Below are 23,741 nucleotides of genomic sequence, written 5' to 3'. Positions count from 1 at the left end.
TAAGGTCTGCCTTGCCAATCTCTCACAAGTGTCAAGAGTAATTTTTTTTTTTTTTGCGGTACGCGGGCCTCTCACTGCTGTGGCCTCTCCCGTTGCGGAGCACAGGCTCCGGACGCGCAGGCTCAGCGGCCATGGCTCACGGGCCCAGCCGCTCCGCGGCATGTGGGATCTTCCCGGACCGGGGCACGAACCCGTGTCCCCTGCATCGGCAGGCGGACTCTCAACCACTGCGCCACCAGGGAAGCCCTAGAGTCATTTTTTTTTAATACCCCAAACATTTATTTAACTGACAAAGGGGCTGGAAGTTCTATATCAAAACAGTAGGGGAAAAAATGTTTATCCAAACAATTGCATTATTGGATAATCTCATGCCTTCTCCCCCATCCACATTCTAAAGGGTAAAGAAGGTACAAAGGAGGTGAAAAATATAACTGGAGATTAAAAAATTAGAAAGTGAACTATGGTGCCAGGCAAACCGGGGTTTGAATTTGGTCCTCTCTGACTTATTAGTCACATGACCTGGCATGAACTGCCGAAATCAGTATCAACTTCAGCTCCCTCACCTGCAAAATAAGGATCATATGATCAGCCTTCTGTGGCTACAGAGAGGATTGTGTCAAAGGATGCAAGGAAAGTGCAGCCCAGACTAAAGGCTTGATAAATATCAAATGCTTTTATTATGATCTTTATTATCCTTGATGATAATTCCTGTAAAATACACCTACAAGCCTAAGAATATAGTGGGGGCTTTTGAAGCTGTTTCAAAGCATCATGAATGCTATTTTACTGCGAAAAAGCCAAATGTATTGATTTATACTCCTTTGTAGAAGACACTACATTGGAAAAGCATTAATTAAATATAAAGCAGGATCAACAGATTCATCTAATATTTCTCGGGAACCCAGATGTTCAGGGCACTGAGCAGATGTCCTGGGGGCACAGGAGCTACATTAAGTGGTGGGTCTCACGCTGGTGTCTGTTCGTTCAGACCTTAAGAATCCGATTAGGTACTTATTTTTGCACCCATCATCATATAAGCAGCAGATCTAACCACTTGATCTGATCTCCTGTTTGTCACACAGAAGGAAACTTTTTATTTGGTAAACAATGCTAGAGCATCTCATTAGTTTGCTAACATCAGTGATTACATTTTGTTAAGAAGAAGCACATCTTTTGAAAGGGAAACAAAGTAAGGTTTTCTCCTCTCCTCTCTTCACCTCCACCTGCCTCGCCCCCTCCCCTGCCAGTCTCACAGCCTGGGCGATGCTTTATCCTGTGATCAGTTAGCACGTGATCAGGTTCCACCTGCTCTCATCTGTTACCACGTGATCAGGTGGTGCTTTACCACATGAGCAGGTTCAATACTCAGGGTTAGGAAAGAACATAAACCTTTTAAGTTTAATCAACCTTCTTTTATAGTTTTTTTAACTTACTTTCCTGGTACTCCCTAAACCTCATGTAATCTACCCCCAGACTGGATGAGAGATATTTAGGAGAAAAGTGAGAACAAAACCCTCTGGTCCGTTGAATGCCAGTTCTGCTTCATTTACTACTTTGCTCTCAGATCTCAATACTTGGTCTCATTTTCTGAGAATCTGAGCGCTTACCCACCCACCCGCCATCTTTGAGAGGTCCGCAAAGAGCTAATTAGAAACAGTAAAGGCCAGCGGTTGCATAATTGCCAGGAGGGCACTTAATGCTAATTTAAATATGTTGATGTCTCTTTTCTTGGGAAGGTCCAACACTATCTAGTTAGGTCTTTTTCTTCTAATGCACTGGCATTTAAGAGACATCTACATGCAAAATCCCTTACGCCCAACACCAATCGAGGAGGACCTAATATTCACTTTAACAGAGATTTTTCTTTTTTTAATCTATAGAACAGTGACACTACGGGTAACATTAAATAGCTCTCCTTCGATGTGATCATGTAACCTCTATAGTTAAGAACAAAGCACATACACACGTATGGTTTGTACATACAGTTGTGTGTGTTCCCTACCTGGTTTATATCCAGGAAACCTGTTATCATAACTGCATAAATTACTTAAAAATTATATGAAATGATAAACTACGACTATGAAAAGAAAGTTGACTTTCATGTGAAAATGAAGTCAAAGCTTTGAAAAGACTAGACGGATGACTTGCTTTAAAAACTGCTGTCAGGGCTTCCCTGGTGGCGCAGTGGTTGAGAGTCCGCCTGCCAATGCAGGGGACACGGGTTTGTGCCCCGGTCCGGGAAGATCCCACATGCCGCAGAGCGGCTGGGCCCGTGAGCCATGGCCGCTGAGCCTGCACGTCCGGAGCCTGTGCTCCATAACGGGAGAGGCCACAGCAGTGAGAGGCCCGCGTACCGCAAAAAAAAAAAAAAAAAAGAATATGGTTCACAAAATTCTTGCTACGCCTGAGACTTCCTGGGACTGATCAAGAAGCGCTGAGCAGAGCTGTATATTCTGTACCTCTAAACAAAACAGAGAAAGGATGGCAAGCCACCAGCCTGAAGTATACCATTGCTGGGACTCTGGACCACTGTGCCAGAGTGTCCTGGGCTCCTGCTTTTCCGTCCTTAAGGACTGGGGGGCGGGGGGGACACAAGATCGTAATCACTGACTTTTCCGAAAACCCCTTCTTGCTAATGATCTTGTTTCATACTTTAGCGAGAAAAGAGAAAGAAACACGCTGAAATCTTCTCATCATACAACAGTCACCTCTACACCTGTGATGACATCTGTACCCACTCTGTCTTCTGTCCTGTTACAACGGATCCATCGTGTTCGTTCCTATCAAAGGCCAGCCCGTGCCCTTCCATCCCATCTACTATGGACCCCACAGCTCAAACTGAGCTCCTCCACCCAGCCCACCACCCCTCATCTGTTTCTCTCTCCACTGGATGATTCCTATGTCAACAACAAATACATATCAAACCCATCTGGCATCACAGTTTCCCCCACACAACAATGCATCACTACATCCTGACAGAGGTGCCCACTCAGTGTGTCCACTCTCTCCATGACCCCCGCAGGCTGGTTTCCTCCTTGACAATTACAAGGATACCGCTCTGGTCAACAGCAGCAGTGACCCCTGTGTGGCCGATTCCTCTGTTCACTTCTCTGTGATCTTACACATCCTCTCATCAGAATTCAACCTCATCTTCCCTCTCCTGGCTTTTCTCCTTTGATGACATCTCTTCTGCTGTTAATCCCTTCCATGCAAGAGTGTCTTGAGGCTTCAGCCTGGTCCGCTTCACTTTTCCAGCCACACTCACTCCCCAGGTGGCTTCAATTTCATCATCTAAACGCTAGGGACATCCAACTGTATCTCCTAACCTCCCCTTTCGTCTGAACTCCAGTCTGAATTTCCAGTGCTAGCCGAGCTTCTCTACCTGGCTGTCTCCTAGGCATCTCATTATTAACCAGGTTGTTCATTCTCCACAGGTTGATATCTCCCCTAAGGGGGTGAAAATTGGTTCTTGGGGAGGAGGTAGAACATTTTAGCCATTACCCTGGCCTGCGGCCCTCCAAGCTCACCCTACCTACAAAATTTTACTTCTTAGCACTTAATGTCTCTTCTTAATTAAACTTAAATCTAATTTAATCCTTCTCCTTACGAGGGTGATAATGAAAAAAAAAAAAAGGTTGAGAAACACTGAACTAGGCCGGAACAGAGCTCCCCGAAAGCCTGATTTTCCATCTCATTAAAATTTCCACCCATCCCTTTTTTGTGTTTTTTTGGTGTGGTTTTTTTTTTGGTACTACTGTTATACCTCTTCTATTATAGTTGATTTACAATATTATATTAGTTTCAGTTGTACAACATAGTGATTCAGTATTTTTATGGCTCATACCCATTTGAAGTTATTTATAAACTATTGGCTGTATTCCCTGTGCTGTACAATATGTCCTTGCATCTTATTTTATCCTTAGGGGTAGGGATTTAAGAGGTAAAGACTATTATTTTGCCCCTCCATCCCTTGCCCCATCGGTAACTACTAGTTTGTTCTCTGTATCTGTGCGTCTGCTTCTGTTTTGGTCTATTCTTTCGTTTTACTTTTCAGATTCCACTTATAAGGGATAACATACAGTATTTTTCTTTCTCTGCCATGTCCATCCATGTTGTTGCAAATGGCAAGACTGTGGTCTTTTTTATGGCTGAGTAATATTCCACTGTATCTATATCCACCACATCTTTATTCTAAGAAATCTAGGGCTTCTCCTTGATTCTCCATTTTCCTTCCCTCCCTACACACAGTTTGCAACAGGTCCATTTGACCCCGCCTCCAAAACATGCCCCAAAGCCCCCATTCCTCTTTCTCTCCCCAGAGACTATCTGAGCCCAGGCCACAGCCATCTCTCGCCTAGATTCTTCCAGCGGCTCCTCATTGGCCCGCCAATGACACAGTTCTCTCTTCTTCTCTACTCTCGGCAAAGCAGCCCAAACAGTCTCAGAAAAACAAACGTCAGTGATACCACTTCTCTGATTTAAAGCTTCCAGCAACTTTCCGCCTCAAAATAAATCTCTGATAGAACAGCAAGACCAGCCTTCTTTCTGCTCCTTGTATCTTGCATACATACCCACCAGACAGCCTGTGTCCACCTGCTCTCTGAACAGGACACTCTTCCATCTATTGGGTTGGCCAAAAAGTTGTTCATTTGGGTTTTTCCATAACATCTTACAGAAAATCCTAAACAAACTTTTCGGCCAACCCAATACTTTAGTGAGGATTTTTTTTTTTTGGCTGCTTCGCGCAGCTTGCGGGATCTTAGTTCCCTGATCTGGGATTGAGCCCAGGCCCCTGGCAGTGAGAGCTTGGAGTCCTAACCACTGGACCACTAGGGAATTCCCTCTTCCATCTGCTTTAGGTCCCAACTTCACTGCCACTCCCCTGCAGAGCCCTTCACTGAACCCTTGGTCTAAAGTCAGCCACCTAGCCTTGCCTGTCACAGCCTCCCATTCAAATTCTCTGAATGATCCTCATCACCATCTATATTTTCCAACATGCCTCCTTCATTTTTTTTTTAAATAAATAAATTTACTTATTTATTTATTTTTGGCTGCGTTGGGTCTTCGTTGCTGTGCGCGGACTTTCTCAAGTTGCGGCGAGCGGGGGCTACTCTTTGTTGTGGTGCGAGGGCTTCTCACTGCGGTGGCTTCTCTTGTTGCGGAGCATGGGCTCTAGGTACACGGGCTTCAGTAGTTGTGGCACACGGGCTCTAGAGAGTAGGCTCAGTAGTTGTGGCGCACGGGCTTAGTTGCTCCGCGGCACGCGGGATCTTCCCGGACCAGGGATCAAACCCATGTCCCCTGCACTGGCAGGCGGATTCTCAACCACTGTGCCACCAGGGAAGTCCACCTCCTTGATTTTTAAAAAATTTTAAGTAAATTTAAATCTGGGAATAGGTTTAGATTTACAAAAAACAGTTGCACAGAGAGTTCTGGTACGTGATTGTCACTCCGTTTCCCTGGATGCTAACATCTTACATCACCATAATATCTTAAATCACCATGGTACCTTTGTCTCCATCATGGAACCAGTGCTGCATCATTGCTCTTCACTAAACCACACATTATTCAGATTTCACTAGTTTCCTCCCCATATCCTTTTACTGCCCCAGGATCTCAGCTAGGTTACCACATCACTTACAGTCCTCCCGTCCTTTGGGTCCCTCTGGCCTGTGACAGTTTCCCAGACTTTTCTTGATTCTTGATGACCTTGACTGGAGCACCTGTCAGATATTTTGTAGAGTATCCCTCAATTGGAGATTGTCTGAAGCTTTCCTCATGGAGAGACTTAGGTGTATTCATGTGCTGGTCCGTTTGTTTCTTGGACATCTGTTTCCAATGCACTGGACCCCAGATGCCTCTGAACTCTGACGACTGAAACGCCTGCAGCTCCTGGAGGCTGAATCGACTCTGTTTTACTTGTTCTGTGTCCCCAGAGCCAGAACAATGCCCGTCCCACAATAAACTATCAGTACACATGCATTGACACAGGAGCAAGAATACAGATACACACCACGATCTAAGCCACATGAAATTTTCTCATTTTATAGGATCATATGCAAAATCACACATCTGTGTCTGAAGACTTCACACTGGGTTAAAGATGCTCACATGTAATTAAGATGAAACCCCATCTTAAGTCTATTTGCAGCATCTTTCCCTCTCCCTATCTCAGTGGGAACACTGTACTTTTTAGAAAAGTCTTCATTCTTAGAGGCACCAAATTCTTTCGCTATTTCCCGGCTTTGTCGTGTTTTTGTTTTTTCTTATATTACAAGACCCCGTGCATCCGCTGCAGGCCAGTTATTTGCTTTACAATATCTTCTGGAATGCCCATTGCAAGCCACTGTGGTCTCCACTTCAGGAATGAGGAAGCTGTAACTCCAGGAATTAATGGAGTCACCAAGGCTGTGTGGCTTCTACGTGAAGGAACTCAGGTCTGAACTGAGAGCCTGAGCCTCGGGCTGGTCCCTCCACAGCTTTGTGGACCACCCACTGCCTCCTGGTTTTGCCTCCTGGAGCATCCGTGTGGCTGAAAGGAGATACGACATCTACCGGAACGGATGTCCATCAGTGCCTCAGATGCAGGAGAGCATGGAAGACACCACATGGGAAGCCAGGGAAGGGATGAAGGCGATGAAAGCTGGAATCTCAGCAAGTGTAAGGACTTGAGGAATGTGAAGGAAAATAGGGCAGAAACGGGGTAAGACATGCAAACAATGGCGAGAAAGAAGGCGACATAGGTAAGAGGCAGGGAGACCGAATGCCCATGGTTCATAGAATGAAAAATAAAGACAGCCCACGTTGCTTATAGAAGGTGTCCTTTTTGCAAATACAGATTGCCAAACTATAAAGTCTGGGAAACAGCAAACTTGAAAGCCCTGTGCTATTTTCATCCCTTTGTTGAGGATTTCCAGAAGACCAGAGGCATCTTTAGCTACCCATCCCTTCATCTCCACATCCATCCAATAACAATTCTTTAAATCCCAAATTTGTGTGCAGCTCTGGGCTGCAGAGAGGCTGGGCTGACCCTCTGCGAAGCAGAAGAGCCGTCCTCGAATAGCTCAACTTTGAAGCTGAGGTGGGTATTCCAAAAAGATGAGCTTAGAAATTCAAAGGGAATTAGTTGAAAGAAAGAAACACCTGAATGAAGTGAAATGTAGCAGTGAGGCGGAACAGGACCCACTTGTCTAGAAGACACACAGTCATGTGCATATCACCCAATAATAGGACCTAAAGATGGTCTCCTGCTACCTACGGCGCGGCAGCAAGCCCCCATGCACTCCCCAAAGCACCTTCGCACAATCAAGAGTGGAAATAACTAAACTGATGAACGTTCCCTTTTGGGATCAGCAGAATCACCGAGGAACTGATCGACAGTGTGGTGCTTCCTCGTGGCCCCTTCATCACAGCGATGCCTCGTGACCGTGAGTGCAGAGTCTGCCGTTGCTTCCTAAACCTCACTCCAGCCTCGGGCATTTCCCAGCCCTGGGAGTACATGATCTTGAATTGTCCCTCAGAGAACAAATCAGAAATCCCAGCAAATAAAAAGAGTTTCCCTTGAATCTAAACTCAAGAATTTTCACTGATCTCAAGACGACCACTACAAAATCTGCCTCTAACTTGGTCACCTGCGGTCTCGGCCAGGTGGTCTTTCACAGTCAGTCCCGCATGCAGCTGACCAGAGGCTGATATGAGGCTACCAGATCCTTCTTCCTCTTCCTCAAGCCCAGAGCCTCCCCACCCCAGCTCTGGAGGACTCACTGGGCTTGACCCTGGGCACAGGGTCAAAGGGTGGGTAGTTAGTGGACCTCAGCACCTTGATGTGGAAGATTATAGCTCCTCCAATAAAGGAGCACTTCTGTGGCCCCAGGGGACCCAGTCACTTTCTTCCAGGAAAGATTTTTGGCTCCAACACCCCACAGATCTCTAAAGTGTAAACAGAAGCCAGCCCTGAGGGCGATTTTCTTTTCAAAGCAGTACAGATTGCCCTTGGGCAGCCCCCAGGCCCGCAACACAGAGAGCAAACTCTCTTCCAGGGGGCATGGGTTTAGCATCTTTGCAACTTCCGTCATCTGGAGTGGCAGAGGAGATGGGCTTCATCCCACAGGAAGGCCACACACCTCAAGGGATGCAGAGAACAGCTTCCTGGAATCTAAGGGAGGCCGCAGGGCAGGGATGGACCCTGTCCCCATTGCCCTCACTGCCAGGACCAGAGTCAAGGCCAAAGGAAAGGTTGATCCCCTCTGAGGTCGGGGAAGTGGACATGAACTGCACTTAACACGCAAGGTCATCCCAGCCACACAGGGTGGGGTCGGGACTCTCTCAGGGCAGGAACACACTGAATCACAAAACGTTGCCTCCTGCGGTCCCCACTGTGGATTTATCTCCATCCACTAAGTGGTATCACGGGCACTGCAGCGAGCGATGCAGACAGCTCCCGTGTTGCCTCACCCCAGGCCAGCTCAATTGACAAGGGAGAGAAAGGGGGCCAGAGCTGTGTTAGCTGCCGGCTTTCCAGGCTCCCAAAGCCCCACCCCTGCATCTCGCTAATTCAGGAATGATCATCCAATAACACCCATCACGAGGACGGTGAGGACACTCCCTCTGGCACTGGTGGAGGGTGGCCCTTTGCTGGCCACTGGCATAACCATCGTGAATCCTTCCAGATGGCTGTTAACTCACAGGTGGCTGGGGAAGGCAAACCACTGCCCCAAGGCTGTCCGACTAGCAGGGGTGTGTTTGAACCAAAGTCTGTCAAACTCTAAGGCAGGTGTGCTTCTCCATCTACAAAGGGAGCTCCTTACCTGATGCAACCTTAGCAAACTTGATAATAACATTACAGAACTGGGATTCACTTCTCTGTCCTGACTTTCACCCAGGTGATCACGAGTAACATAGAAGGCCTGTGCCAGCTCTTCGAATCTGACGCTGAGGACATATTCTATGATACAAAACAAAACAAAAGCAATTGCAGCCTCGCCTCTAAGGACCAAGATAAGAAACGTCATAGAAATTAACATCAGAGAAACACGGGCTTCCCCTGAAGAAAGCAGTAGCTCCTTTCACATCAGACCCCAAGGATGACGGGACTCACACTGTCCCTCATTTGTCTGGGCGGAGAGACATATTTATGCCTGGGTCCCACAGGGTTCCCTCTAGCCCCTTCTTATCCCAACAATCCCAGCTCAATACATGTTCTCTTTCAAGTGTTGTGTTATGTATATGGCTTCTTTAAACTGAAAAACCACGAAAATCTACCTTTGGGGCAGATGATCAATAATTAGCAGGATGTCTGCCTTCTCGCCGTTTTTCTCAGTATGAGAAACTCGCTTCATAATGCACTGGATATTGGGGAGCTAAGTTCTAGGAGAGAACACCTAACTATGTGACAAACACTGCTCAGAAATGCCAGGCCCCCCAAAATTACATGCAAACCATGTTTACCTCCAAGCATATCTCATAAAAGAGAAACACTCATTCCCTCTAAATCAAGCTTAATTCGTAGGTTTAATATCAAAAATAAAGAAATCTATCCAATATGCAGCGTCTTTTCATATTCCATTTCCAAATCATCTGCAGGTTAATAGCTAATTAAAAACACCTTGGACACAATACACTGCAGGATCAGATGGGAATGAGATAGCCATTTACTTTAGTGGAGCAATAACATTCAGCTTGAAGAATCAAATCAGATTCCTGACCCCTTAATCCCAGGGATGTTGGGGAAAGCAGAGAGGCAGACGGCTCCCACATGGCAGGGAAGGGGGACTTGCAAGGAAGGGCCAAAGCTGCCCCCGTCAATGCCTCCACCGCTGCCTAGCCCTCCCCAGCTAGGACAAAGGAGGAATCGTGACAAAGGTGTGAAGGATGAAGGTGTGGAAAGGTCCCTGAAGCAAAGCCACCCTGGGAGGTATTAATGGTTCAGCCTCCGTCAAAGGAGCTCAGCCCTATGAAACACCCCCGTCCCCTTTCAACACATACATCCCATCCCACCGAATCACAGGTGAGGAATTCAACCTGATAACTTCAGACTTTCTGGCTCTTGCATGAAACCTCACTAAGGTTTTCCTCTGAACATAAATGAATCAAGAAAGAGAAAGGAGAGATGGAGGGGGCTCCCCTAACCTCCTCTCCCAAACCTCTGCATCCCGAACAGCCCCATGTTAGGGATGCAATGGCAACAGTTCAGAAAAAAATGGGGAAAAGATATCTCTGCCTATGCAAAATGGATTGAAAGCTGAAAAAAGTGGTAAGTGCTAAAAAGCTACCCACGGGTCAGACAGCTGGAGTGCTCCAGGGGTGATTAATATTTATATTCACAAATATTGACATTTAGCACTTTCTATCCCTTCCTAAGATCCTGTGCACCCAAGACATGGAGTCAGCGGACACTGGGTCTTGAGCAGAGAGAAGGGCTCATGGCATCTCTGACACAGCAATGCGGGAAAAGGCTTTGGCTACGGGGCTTTTGTTTGGAACCATTAGAAGCCAATGAAATGAAAAGAGCAAAAGCTGTCAGAGTTCATTTTCTTCCTAAATCCACCAAACTGTAGAATAACAAAATATTTCACTTTTCAATATAATTTGTATTTTCAATTTACTTGCAGCTCTGGGAATCTGACAGGTATGGTATTAAGTAAAACCCTCCTCTGAAGTCTCATTGGAAAGGTTAAGAAGAAACAGCCAGCAGCCAGCAGCTTACAGACCTGCAGTCAGAGGCTGGCTCGTACGTACAAACACGGGTCTCCCTCATACATTTCTGTGGTACATTTAGAACACCTTCAATTAAGGAAATTCATTAGCTAATAGCTAATCACTAGCTAATCATTTGTTTATTGTATACCTACATCTGGAATTATTTCTTTGTGGACCCCAAAATAACAAGGGTAACTGTGTTTCATTCCTGGAAAAGAACCACTACAAGAGTATGTCATGTGTTTTACCAGCTGACTTTGTAATAAGAACATTCCCTATCGACATTCATTCTTTTCAGTCAGGCAATTACTCAGCCACTGTTTGTTCAGCACCTACTATGCGCTGGACAGCGACACCGAACTCCGAGCATCACTGAGGTGATGAGTGATTTCCCACAATGCAGCGTCCAAGGGTCAGGCACAAAAGTACAGAATCCCATGAAAATGTACCACATGACACATAAAAAAAGGCATCTTATATGAGCAAAGATGTATAGAAACCATCACGAACCTAACATTCTGAGTCCATGGAGAAATTATATTAACAGTATTATCATTTCTTTATACACCTGCAAATGTACTACATATGTGAATTTTTTTTAAGTATTCCACTGTCAAGCTGAAGATGGAGATAAAATATTACTCAATTTTATTTCCCATCTTGTGTCTAGAGAAGAACAAGAGCTTGATAAATAATGGTGTAATTCCATGTTCAATCTTCAAGATGATTTCATGTCAAAGACTGCATTTCACGGAGCTTCCATATAGAAAATATGTTAAGCCTCGCTATCTGGATGGTCACCATGCTTGTTAGGACCAACTGACCAGCAGGAAGTCCACTCGTCTTCCTTCTGCAAGAGTCCTCAAAGATTTTTTTAAAATAAAATTTTTCAAATAAAAAATTTTAATGTCAACCCACAAACACCACTCTTAAGAGGGAGTAAAAAAAAAAAAGGACTCGGTGAGTAAGAAAAGATATCAGCAACACACATCCCTGAAACAAGGATGCATGGATAAGAAAGATGTGGTGTATATATACAATAGAATGCTAGCCATGAGAAAGGAGGGAATCCTGTCATTTGTGAAAACATGGCTGGACCCTGAAGGCGTTCTGCGAAGTGAAGTAAGTCAGACAGAAAAAGACAGACACTGTGTGATCTCACTTGTGTGAGGGTCTAAAACAAAACAAAACAAAAACCGCAACTCCCCCAGAAGACACACTTGCTAATATCTTCCACCCATGTCCTATGGGCCAGGCACTGGAAGGGCACCCCCGGGATCTAAATTCTCGTCAGTGTGACTTACTCTCACTGTCACCTGAACCCGAGCCACGCCCACAGGGATCTTCTGTGAAGCTGTAGCCCCTGGCAGGGCATCTTGGGGAAAACTGCCTCCAATCCTCCCCCTCTACAGGAAAGCTCAGCCCTGGCATCGTCAGTGGACGGCTGCTATTATCTATGGTAAAGGCTCCTGTCCTTGCTGGGGTCACGCAAGAGAGAAGGGTGGCTGAGAAAAGCGGAAACAAAGAAAAGGGGATCACTGAAATGGATGACATATATTTCTATTAATTACTTAACGTTACCGAGACTCAGTTTTTTCATCCATAAAATGGGGCTATAATTGACATGGGGGGGATGATTCTTTGCAGCAGGTGACTCTCGTGTACATGGAAGGATGTTTAGCAGCATCACTGGATTGTCCCCACAAGGTGCCAGTGGTTCACACTGTGATAACAAATGGTGTCTGGACATTGCCGAATGGCCTCTAGGGGGGGGAAAAGCGCCCCAGGTTGAGAACCACAGAGCAGATACCTAAGACAATGCTGGCAACACAGCGAGCATTCAGTTATCATGGGCTTCCTCCTCCACCCATTCTAGACTTAAGAGCATGACACCAGAGGGTCTCACACTACACACGCTTTCTGCTAAGCCCCAGGAGCACCGGAGGTAAAATTTTAGGATGGAAAGATCTGGAATACGACCTTAATAAATTCTATTTCGTCCATTTTGTTTTGCATTGAGAGCAGTCTCATGCAGCAGTAGAGAGGGCACTTGGCTTCGTTCCTCCTGAAGTGAAGTACATCCTCTAGCATTAAGTGCCGGCAGGATGGCGTCGTCAACACCAGCCGGGAGCTCACAGCAAGGTGTGCACTGGCTCGGAGGATTCTTACAGAATTTGCCCTTTCAAAGCTTTCCTCTAAAGCAAGCTCCCCTCAGTAAGCGCCCTGGCTAAGAGTGCTTCACCACTGCCGTTCCTTGGAGAGCACTTTGATTTTTCGTCTCGGAATTAAATAAAGAGGCCATTTGAATAAGACCCAACTGCATAAAATATCTATGCCATGTGCAATGAATTAGTGGTTATCAACAGCCAGGTAAAATCCGGAATTATCTGTGTTAGTTTTAGGCCAAAAGCTTAATTATTAAGCAAAGAGCAGAAGTATCCATGCCAGAGAATAACTGTACGGAAAACGGTAAAATAACTTATGAAAACGCCATAAAGGATCAACAGAGTTCCAACTAATAGCAAAGCACTGCGCACGTGGGCTCCTCTCCCTGCCGTGGGGTCCAGAGCACCCTTCCCAGATGCAAATCAAGAGCTGGCTTAGAATCTCGGTGCTTCACGAGGGCCACCTCTGCCTCGGAAGACGATCTCACGTGTTTCTCCCTGAGACTGGCCAGAAATGTGCTGAGCTGCGGCCCCAGTGGGCCCAATCCGGAAGCAGGCCTGGGCCTCAGTGCCTGCAAACTGGGGTCTGAGCTGCAAAACACCTCCTCTTAGCCCAATTTCCCTGTAGAGGATGAAGGTTCCAAGAGTGATGTTATGAACTGTATGAGCCAAAGAAAGTGCAGGCGTGCTGAGCACCAGGGAAATTTTCATTCCAGAGTGTTTTCATTATCCTGACTTTGAATTCCTGTTTCTTCACTCAAAAACTATATATATATATATATATATGTATATATATATATATATATACACACATACATATATATATATATATTTTTTTTCCTTGTGGTCCTTAGCTAGTGGGGTTGTGACAGTGTTTATGTCAGCTACTGTTTCAAAGGAAAAAATGATACTTAGGTGTGCTTGAAACCGTCAAGTTATTGGATATGCAAAACCTCAAAAGGAACCCAGTTATTTTCAAAAATAAATTAAAAACAACATCAACTAAAACCCCACGCTTCAAAGAAAGGAGAAAAGATGTTGAGAAGAAATAATCCAAGAGTCTCTTGAGCCCCAAATGCTTGACACCCACGCCTTTAACTTGCACAAAGATTTCAACTCCACGCCCTTTCACCGGAGCAGCGTTTCCTGGAAAGGAGGTTGAGTTGGAAACAAAACACGCTGTCCTCCCAGACTCGACCATTAGGTGTCTGTTCTGGCTGTGGCTAGTGCCACAGTACTTAAGGCCGGTCCCCAGAAAGTGGGGACCCCTACCTTCCTCTCTCCCGAAAGCAAATGGTACATTTTCTCTGATCTAAGCCCAAGGCACAGAGCTGGCAAGGATGAAAATTCTTCCACAGCAATGAAACCCAATGGCGCTATACCTGCAAACAGCCTACCCTGCAAATCTGCCTTCTGAGCAGCTTCACGACGTCTAAGAAACCGGGCATCTCAAAGATGGAATCCCTTTCTAAGTCTTAAGGACCCTTCCTATCATGACTATATGTCAAATTAATTTTGGCAGAAACAGCCGTGAGCTTGCCTTCCTGGATGCTGATACATCTGATGAATAATACTTACCAGTGGGGAAAATGCCATATTTTACAGGAGAAAAATAGCTAAGTTACAAAAATATGCATGGAAAATTGACCCAATGGAAGGAGCCATATGTGGCTGTTAAGTGTGTAAATATGTGTTGTACGCATTAGGTTGGTGGAAACATAATGCACTGTGTTGATGGATTGAGGAAAACACTCCCTGGCCCAAAAATGCCTGAATCACAGGTGAGAGAAGAGGAGTAGAAATCAGCCAACACTGCCATGCAAAGACAATCGAGAACGCAGACTGTGCTCCCATCACCTGGGACTGTTTGGCCTTCAAACGGCCATGATAAAAAAACGAGTTAACACCCAGACATGTGACATCAATAGCAGTATGATCTCATCAATTCCAGGCTGGGAAGAAATGTCAGTGTTTCAAAGTACACATTTAAGATGAAACCTTGACTTCAGGTAAACAAACCAGACAATAGTTTAGATGGGGTGGTCTCCAATATTTGAACGGTCAACAACTAGACAAGACTGAATTGGGCAGCTCAGCAAAATCCACTACATTCGAGAAGCTAGTCTTTAGGACGGGTCCAATGATGACCAACTGCTCATGGTCAACATGCTGACCGGTAACATCTTAAGCATCTCAAAACTGAAATGAAAATAATGTCTTCCGTTTTCTGTGGGCACAATTTTGAGTTCTCAACTTATTCCTTCAATGTGATATTCTTTTGCTCAATGTCATATATAAGGATCTCTACCATAAGTTGCCAATCTCCCCTGACAAACTCCAAGAATCTTTTTTATCACCCAGTGAGAATTTTGCAATCCATTATATTTTCCTTCGTGCTCCGTCTCCCAGGCAGCTTCAAGTATTCTGGCTTCTAAAAAACTTCCAGTTTTCTCTATGGCTTTACATGGTCTATTTTATACTCACAGTCTATGAATCCTTACCTGTAAAATATACCAAGTTCTGTTATGAATGTGTGTAGGATATTAAAAAACAAATAATAAATATAACCTCCTTTAGGCCCCAGCTTAACATGGACAAAACCAAGGAGAATGAGACACAAAATCTACACCAAAAGAGGATGCTGGAAAATACTGATAATCAGCGTTGTAAACAATGAGAGCTCTGAGGAAGTAAAAATGATGGTTTATTTTTCATCCTAAGAGAAGAGGACACAAGCAACAAGACCTAGGGAGAAGCTCAATCAGGGTAACTGAATTTTTAAAATTCTTCTGCAAGTCTGAAGGGTGGACAAATGTAAGAAAGGTTTTATCCCATGTTCTGCAGTTCACATGAATAAGAAAGTCTAATTCTAAAAATCTGAAAATTATACTCAATCCTGCCCCTGTTTTTACCCCATGGCACACAGTAGAAATGTCTTTTGCAAGTAAATAAAAGTAGTTAATAACAAATGCTTCCTTCAAGGTGAAAAAGGAACTCAGTCAAACCAACAGACTCATTTCCTACCAAGTCACTCCTATGCCTTAAAATTCTAGTCAGGATTATGACTAGACACTCTACTGGGATGAATTCAGGATTATGACTAGACACTCTACTGGGATTATGACACTCTACTGGGATGAATTCAAGCCCTACGACCGGAAGAAAGACATAGAAATGCAACTAAGTGGTCACGTTTGTGTTAACAACCAGAGAGAACTCTAAGACAGCCACAGCATAACTCTTCAACATTAGACTAGGCTACACATACCACAAACTGTAAACCTGAACGTTTTAGCTGATAGAAGTTCAAGAATGGCGACCAGCACTTATCCGCCAACAAGTGAAGGTCTATGCTTCCAACGCCACCTGAGATCTTAAATGGAAACATAGCATTTGCTTCCCTCTGGGCAGATTAAATAGCACTTCTGGATGCTAACACACAAGCACACATCTACTATACCCGAACTGTGCTTATCTTTAATGTCACCTTGCCGTCTGACACTAGTATATCCTACAGCAGGCCATTGCCTGCTGTCAGGCCATTGCCAATCACTTACTATCTTTAATATAGCAACCAAGTGACTACTGTCCTTTGAGATATTCATTATATCCTATAAATCTGATTCCTGATTTACAAGTTGTTGCCCCCAAACTAATGTAAAATGTAACTAAAGACAGCATCCAAGCCCCACGAACTGAAGAACAGTCCATCTGCAGAGGCAAGGCTGAACAAGCACACGAATATTTACGGGGCCGTAGAGGCTGATTTTGTCAATTTCTAAGCTGTAGGTGGTAAAACTGCATGTCCAGCTGTGCCATTAAAACTTAGATACAGACTAGGGAAACTTCTGGGAATTACTGCTTATCCCAAGCAGGCAAGGAAACATCGTCTGATGCATGCCGGGAGGAGGAACAGACAACTCTGGCAGCACGTAAGATATCAAGCTCTTAAGTCATAGGAGTAAAAAGGGGCAAACAGACAACGACAAAGAAACAGTGTTATATGGTATCTATGTAATTTCTATGGGAAATTATTTTATTAAGATATTAGTGAGATTCTGTCCTAAAAGTTCACAGCAGGACTCCATAAAGCTCAGTAATGGATGCGATCCTCTGTAACAGCATATACTTTGAATGGCTCCAAAAAGCTAAGCAGGGGGCTTCCCTGGTGGCGCAGTGGTTGAGAGTCCGCCTGCCGATGCAGGGGACACGGGTTCGTGCCTCCGTCTGGGAAGATCCCACATGCCGCGGAGCGGCTGGGCCCGTGAACCATGGCCGCTGAGCCTGCGCGTCCGGAGCCTGTGCTCCGCAACGGGAGAGGCCGCAACAGTGAGAGGCCCGCGTACCGGAAAAAAAAAAAAGCTAAGTAGGAACATCTTGACTTCTGTGCTTAAAATTCACTCAGGTAAGTAGTAAATCTTGCAGAAAAGTTGTGTTTTAAAGACATAAGGATTAAAAACAAAACAAAATACTCTCTTCGGGAAACAGGAGGCATACTCAAGGTAGCAGCGTGGTTTTAGGCTACGGGACTGGCCCTATAACCTCCCAGCTGTGTGTTTTTTGGCAACTTAAGAAACCTTTGTGCCTCAACTTTCCCATCTGTAAAGTGGGCATAAAAACAACAGCTGTCTCAAAGTGCTGCTGAGGGTATTAAGGACATGATGACTTGTAGTCTCCCCCGAGAAGTGCTTGGCACGTGGGAAGCATATGTTTCAGCTCACCCTTAGCCTGAAGATGAAAACACACAACACATCACAAAGAATGCATGTGTTAAATGAAAAAGGAGATAAACTCTGCACTCTGAAACTGGCATTTAAACAAGGATGTTAAAGAAAACTAAAGGGTCACCAACCAGATGTCTTAAGATAGCTTTAAGTGCTACCTAGCTGGCTGCATGGAGGCAGTATCTTCCTCAGCCACCCAACCGATTCAGCTTCTAAAACTCAATATTGTTTATTCAACAGAGGGGGTAGCGTTTTAAGGCAGTAAGATGTAAGAAAGAAAATTACAATGATCACAGCCCCAACTTTTTATTTATTTATTTATTTATTTATTGACTATTTATTTTTGGTTGCGTCGGGTCTTCATTGCTGCGCACGGGTTTTCTCTAGTTGCAGCAAGCGGGGGCTACTCTTCGTTGCAGTGCACGGGCTTCTCATTGCGGTGGCTTCTCTTGTTGCGGAGCACGGGCTCTAGGCATGTGGGCTCAGCAGCTGTGGCACGCGGGCTCTAGAGCGCAGGCTCAGTAGTCATGGCTTGCGGGCTCTAGAACGCAGGCTCAGTAGTTGTGGCTCGTGGCCTCTAGAGCGCAGGCTCAGTAGTTGTGGCGCACGGGCTTAGTTGCTCTGTGGCATGTGGGATCTACCCCGGACCAGGGATCGAACCCGTGTCCCCTGCATTGGCAAGCGGATTCTTAACCACTGCACCACCAGGGAAGTCCCTCACAGCTCCAACTTTGATCAGAGTCTAAAATGCCTCCTTCATGGCCTGCTCTTCTATTATTCCCTGTGGCTGGGGACCTTGTGCCTGCAAAGTGTGTCAGCTGTGAGAGGAAGGCGGATTGGCTGCAGCTTCTCAGAGTCAAAATCTCTGCAAATATAAGTGTCTTTAGGGAACTCCCTGGTGGTCCAGTGGTTAGGACTCAGTGCTCTCACCGCAAGGGCCTGGGTTCAATCCCTGGTTGGGGAACTAAAATCCCACAAGCTGCGGTGTGGCAAAAAAAAAAAAAAAAAAAAAAAAAAAAAGGTCTTTACTTGGTATCAACAAACCCACACACACGTACACAGACACATACACACGTGTGCGTGCACACACAACCACACACATGCACAAACGTCCATATACATGCGCATGCACACATACCACACACACACAAAGAGGCATACACAGACACAGCTCCTCCTTGGGACGTTCTGATGGAAGAAATGCTGTCAGCTGGAAGACTTGGCCTCAGAGTACTAGAATTCTTGATGAGATGGCTCCGTACATTTTATGTACAACATAAAAGAAACCACAGGGATTTTACATTCTGAGTGTTTCCTCCTTTATGGAGATGTCTTTTAGGGCTGCAGCCTACGAGCATACTGCCCAAGATAATAGGATGGACTTCCGGCTCCAGACCCTAATTCCATCATCATTGACACAAGACTTTATCCTCAGAAGTCTCCGGCATCTGCCTTTAAGAGGACACAACAAACCAGGGCTTCTGCCTTGCAGAGCTGCCTTTCCCTACAAACAAAGAGCTCTCCTCCCTGTGGCTGAGATGCAAAGGCTTGGGTTGGTGGAGATGCCACGGCACACCTGCATCTCTGTCACGTGGCTGCACCCTGCAGAGTGGCACGTGAGGAGGAATGCAGGGAACGCACAATTCCAGCGAGCACGGGTCAAGCGACATCCTCACCCCGGGAACTACAGAACATCCTGGGAGAAGCTGGACAGGGTCTCCGGAGAAGGAAACTCTGAGGGCTGCGCTCCATGCTTTGAGTCACAGAGTACGTGGTTTTCGCCCACGTGCAGGTCTGGGGTGATGATCAGATACCTCAGTGCTGGCAGGAGAATGCAGAGGATGCAGTCGCAGGAAGAGGCTATGATGCAACCGTAAGGGTATAACTGAAAACAGACTCTCCATCACCATCAAAATAGCATCAGGGGCTTCCCTGGTGGCGCAGTGGTTGAGAGTCCGCCTGCCGATGCAGGGGACGCGGGTTCGTGCCCCGGTCCGGGAAGATCCCACATGCCACGGAGCGGCTGGGCCCGTGAGCCATGGCCGCTGAGCCTGCGCGTCCGGAGCCTGTGCTCCGCAACGGGAGAGGCCACAACAGTGAGAGGCCTGCGTACCGCAAAAAAAAGTAAAGTGTGGCTGCATCCTCCTCAGTGGGGTGACAGTTTAACCTCGGTGGGACCCCTGGGACTGGGGTCACCAAGTCACACAACTTCTGAGGACAGATGGCATCTGACATTGCAGGAGCAGCCCTCTCCCACCCTCGTCCCCAGGGTATGGAATGCACAGCCTGGGTGCTAGGACACGGCCACTCTGCAGGGGAGATGCGGCACAGGTCAAGTCCACATGCGGGGTCAGGCGTCCACAGGCACGCCTCCCGACCACACCCGGGGCCGCCCGGCTGCCTGACTCAGCGGCCGCCTTTAGCTCTACTCAGTCGAGTAACGGAGTCGTGATTTCACTACCGACGTGGCGAGTTTATCTGCCGGGTCTAGTTAAATGCAGAGGCCTCGAGTTATTTCATTGCTAGACGGCAAGGACGGGTCTGTCGTTTTCAGCTACGGCATCCAGCAGAGCACGGAGAGCCCGAGTCTTCCTGTAGATCCAGGACAGTGGGTTTTGTTGGTTGTTTGTTGAAGATACGCCACTAAAAACATGAACACTGCAGCTCTCTAGACTCGTTCTAAATCATCACTCACAAAAGTTAATCCCGACAGAGAAAAAAGGAAGGAACTCCTCGTGCTTTAAGTTCCTCACTTTCTGGGTGAGGATTCAGATCCCAAGAGAGAGCAGGTGGAAATGCAAGAGGCCAAGGCCAGGACCCCTGCTGTGAGCGCTGGCCACGTTTATATCTCCAGCTGTGAGAGGCCGCTCCCTCCCGAGCCTCTCCACTTAATTCTCAGATGTTGTCTGATGTGAGGAAGGAGGCTTCAGCCACAGCAACGTATGACTTAAGATGGACAACACTTACTTCGGCTCAGTCCTAGTGGAGGCCTGCTCAGAACCCACAGCTTATGGTACACAGGGCCGACTTCATCCCTGCTGTCCTGGAAAGGAGCATCACCCACAAAAGGCAAAGGGAAAGGCCCTTGCTGCTATGAATTTATCCATAGGGTGGACAAATCATTAAAAAGAGGCTCAGGAAAAACGTAAATGAAAACCACGATGAGACGTCGTACACATGTATCAGAAGGGCTAAAATGAAAAACGGTGACAATGGCAAATGCTGACGAGGATGCAGAGAAGCTGGATCTCTCTTACATGGCTCACGGGAACGGAGAATGGCAGAGTCTGGCAGTTTCTTACAAAACTAAACATATGATTACCATGCAATCCAGCATTTGCATCCCAGGTCAGTTGTGCCAGAGAAATGAAGACTTAAGTTCATACAAAAACCTGTACAGGAATGTTCACAGCAGATGTATTTGTAATAGCCCCAAACTGGAAATAGTCTAGACGTCCTTCAACAGTAAAAATGGTTAAACCACCTGTGGCACGTCCATACTAGGGAACACTAACTCAGCAATGAAAAGGAACAAACCACTGATCCGAGAACCTCAATGAGTCTCCAGGGAATTAGGCAGAGTGAAAGAAAAAAAGTCAATCATCCCAAAAGGTTACAGCCTGTATGATTCCATTTATATAACATTTTCGAAATGACAAAATTTTAGAAATGGAGAACAAATTAGTGGTTGCCAGGGATTAGGGAAGGGGGAGGGTCACAAATGGGGAACCACAGGATCCCCTGTGGTGAAGGCAATGTTCAGCGTTTTCACCGTGAGGGTGGATTTGAGAACACACGCATGTGAAAAAAACTGCAAGACACTAAACACAAACACTAATGAGTACAAGTCAAGTGGGAAGATCTGAAGAAGGTGGGTAAATTGTATCAATGTCAGTTCCCTGGTTGTAGTTTGGGGCTAAGGTTATCATCAAGGAAAACTGGGTAAATGGTACACAAGATCTCCTGTCTTACTTCTTACCGCAGCACTGACTATGAACCTACAGTTATCTCCATAAAAATTGCAAAAAGAAAGAAGCAGAAAAAAGAAGTCAACAGAAATTCCTTCTAGAAACCACATGCGATCGAGAACCCCATGATCTTTGTTGGCGCTTACAGAAATTATAAAACCCAAGTGCTAGAAAATTAACCAACAGCCCTCACAAGAAGATGAACAAGGCACGTGCTTAATATTTAATACGTGTGATGAAAATGCTCACGATGCTTTCCAGCTGAAATACGTGAAATGCAAACACTTTCAAAAAACTCCCACAGAGCTGAGAATCGCTTTGGGTAACAAACACACATGGTTGAGATTAGATGGCAAACTGATGCCCTTGACAAAGGTGAAGGGAAAGGCGGGTCATGTTCATATTTGTTTTCTCCAGGGGGCAGAGCCCAAGTTCTCAGCCCCAGAGCCTGTGCTGGCATAGGCAAAGCACCCAATCTCCAGGCCCATTTCTCCAAAGAACCATTTGCATCACAGAAGGGGGAGCACCCTGTATATTGTGGGAGACCCCACGGTATCCAAGCAACACCTCCATTCCCACCAGACATGAATCAGGCACCTCGTCAAGGAGAGCCTTCCCCTGTACTCACTTATTCTGCATCATGTTCATGATCACCCAGTCGAAAGGGTAGACATTCTTCCCAATGAGGTTCTTAAACATGATGAATGTTTCCATCAGAAAATCCTGAAATAAAAAAGAGAACACTGAAACAAGCCACCCAGAAAAAGGTGAAAACCAATGCCCCCTGGAATAATTTTACATTATAAATGACTTTTTTTTTTTCTTTTAACTGAATGAGAACATACGAAAAAGTAATGAAGATGTATTTCACAGGAGGTATGTATTACACTTCCGCCTTTCTGTTTGCCTGAGCACCTCCTGTCCCGGAGAACTTTTCCAAGGACATATTAAAAGATACTCCTTGGGCATATCTAAGAGTCACAAAGAGTCAGTCCCCAAAGGTTACAAATACATAGTCACACTCTTTCTGCTTAAAGAAACCTTTTTAAACAAACGTAACACGCAGGTCATAACTATGTCTTATATTTACTCTACAGAGATTTTTCATTATGAACACGGCCCACTGGGTTGAATATGTGGTATTATTATCCTTTTCTTTTTCTTATGTAATTTAACAGCTGAAAGGCTCAAACAGGAACTCCTGACCATCTGCACCTATTCAGCTCCCAGTAAACCATTTGAGCATGTGGTCGCATTCCAGACTCTTTTATGTGGCATCCTCAAATCCACAAGCTCCTCAGTTATACCTCTGTTGTCTCCTAGATGGTCCCTGAATTTCACGAGTGGTGCCCTGCTGCCCCACCTTGCTTCCTGGCCAATCAGACCGCTCCTGGCATCGGGAAGGGGTTCCCCTTTCCTAGTGGGTCTACTCTGTGCCTGCCAGAATTAGGAAAATTTCTTGAATCTGACAGTTTAGTGCTTATTCTGAGCTAACCTGAACAAAACAAGCGGTTATCCTGAAAAGCACACATCCCGGTAGCCCGGGATGCACGCTCCCTCAAGATCTGGGTGGGAAGGGGACAGGCAACTGAGAATTCACGTAGGAAAATGAGGTTACAGTCAGAGATGGCCAAATAGAGTGGATGTTTCTCATTTATTTAATCTACTGATTCATAATTAGGTACAATGGCTGTGAAGACCAAGGTGGTGAACAGAATTTACGGAGCCAAGAAAGCAATTCCCAGCACAGAGTTCTACCCAAGAACTTCTTGCAAAGAGACACCAGTTCCATCTGACAGCAGCAATAAGCCGATGTTCAGAGATGCTTCCTCTGCAACCGAAACAGCAATGCCAGGTTACAGCGAGTCATCTCTGCCTTGGGAGGGGTCTGTCGAGCCTCCTCCCATGAATAAAAACTCAAGGAGCAATCATGATCACCCTTTATACAACAGAGGCCTCCAGTGCAGGAGAGGTTAGGATCCCGGGCAGAGTCAGGAGGGAAAAGTCAGTTCCATGTCCTCCAAACTCTGCCCACAGGAGCCCTGACCAGCAGGGCTTGTGAGCAGGGGTGTTCTAGGTGCCCCCTGACACAAGGAACAGTTTCTCTCCCCAGTTTAATTACTGAAATTCATACTTCACTCCTTAAGTTTCCCCACTTTGTCGAGAGTTCCACATTTTAATGACCA

General features: G+C 45.8%; 1 protein-coding gene across 4 annotated transcripts in view; it reads right to left on the bottom strand.

Moving 5' to 3' along the window:
• The window catches only part of DOCK1 (dedicator of cytokinesis 1), a 522,558-nt gene that overhangs the window by 174,164 nt on the left and 324,653 nt on the right, over nucleotides 1-23,741 (bottom strand). For 2 of the 4 annotated variants that reach the window (XM_012531578.3, XM_033420738.2), the window contains exon 29: nucleotides 22,184-22,278. In XM_012531578.3, coding sequence (XP_012387032.1) covers nucleotides 22,184-22,278 — 95 coding nt within the window. Of the gene's footprint in view, nucleotides 1-8,871; nucleotides 8,945-17,957; nucleotides 18,567-22,183; nucleotides 22,279-23,741 lie in introns of those variants that run through there. The other 2 variants (XM_033420739.2, XM_049696746.1) reach the window with 2 other exon arrangements.

This window comes from Orcinus orca, chromosome 14, assembly GCF_937001465.1.
Source record: "Orcinus orca chromosome 14, mOrcOrc1.1, whole genome shotgun sequence".
Taxonomy (NCBI): Eukaryota; Metazoa; Chordata; class Mammalia; order Artiodactyla; family Delphinidae; genus Orcinus; species Orcinus orca.
This window is presented reverse-complemented; position numbering and strand designations above follow the sequence as displayed.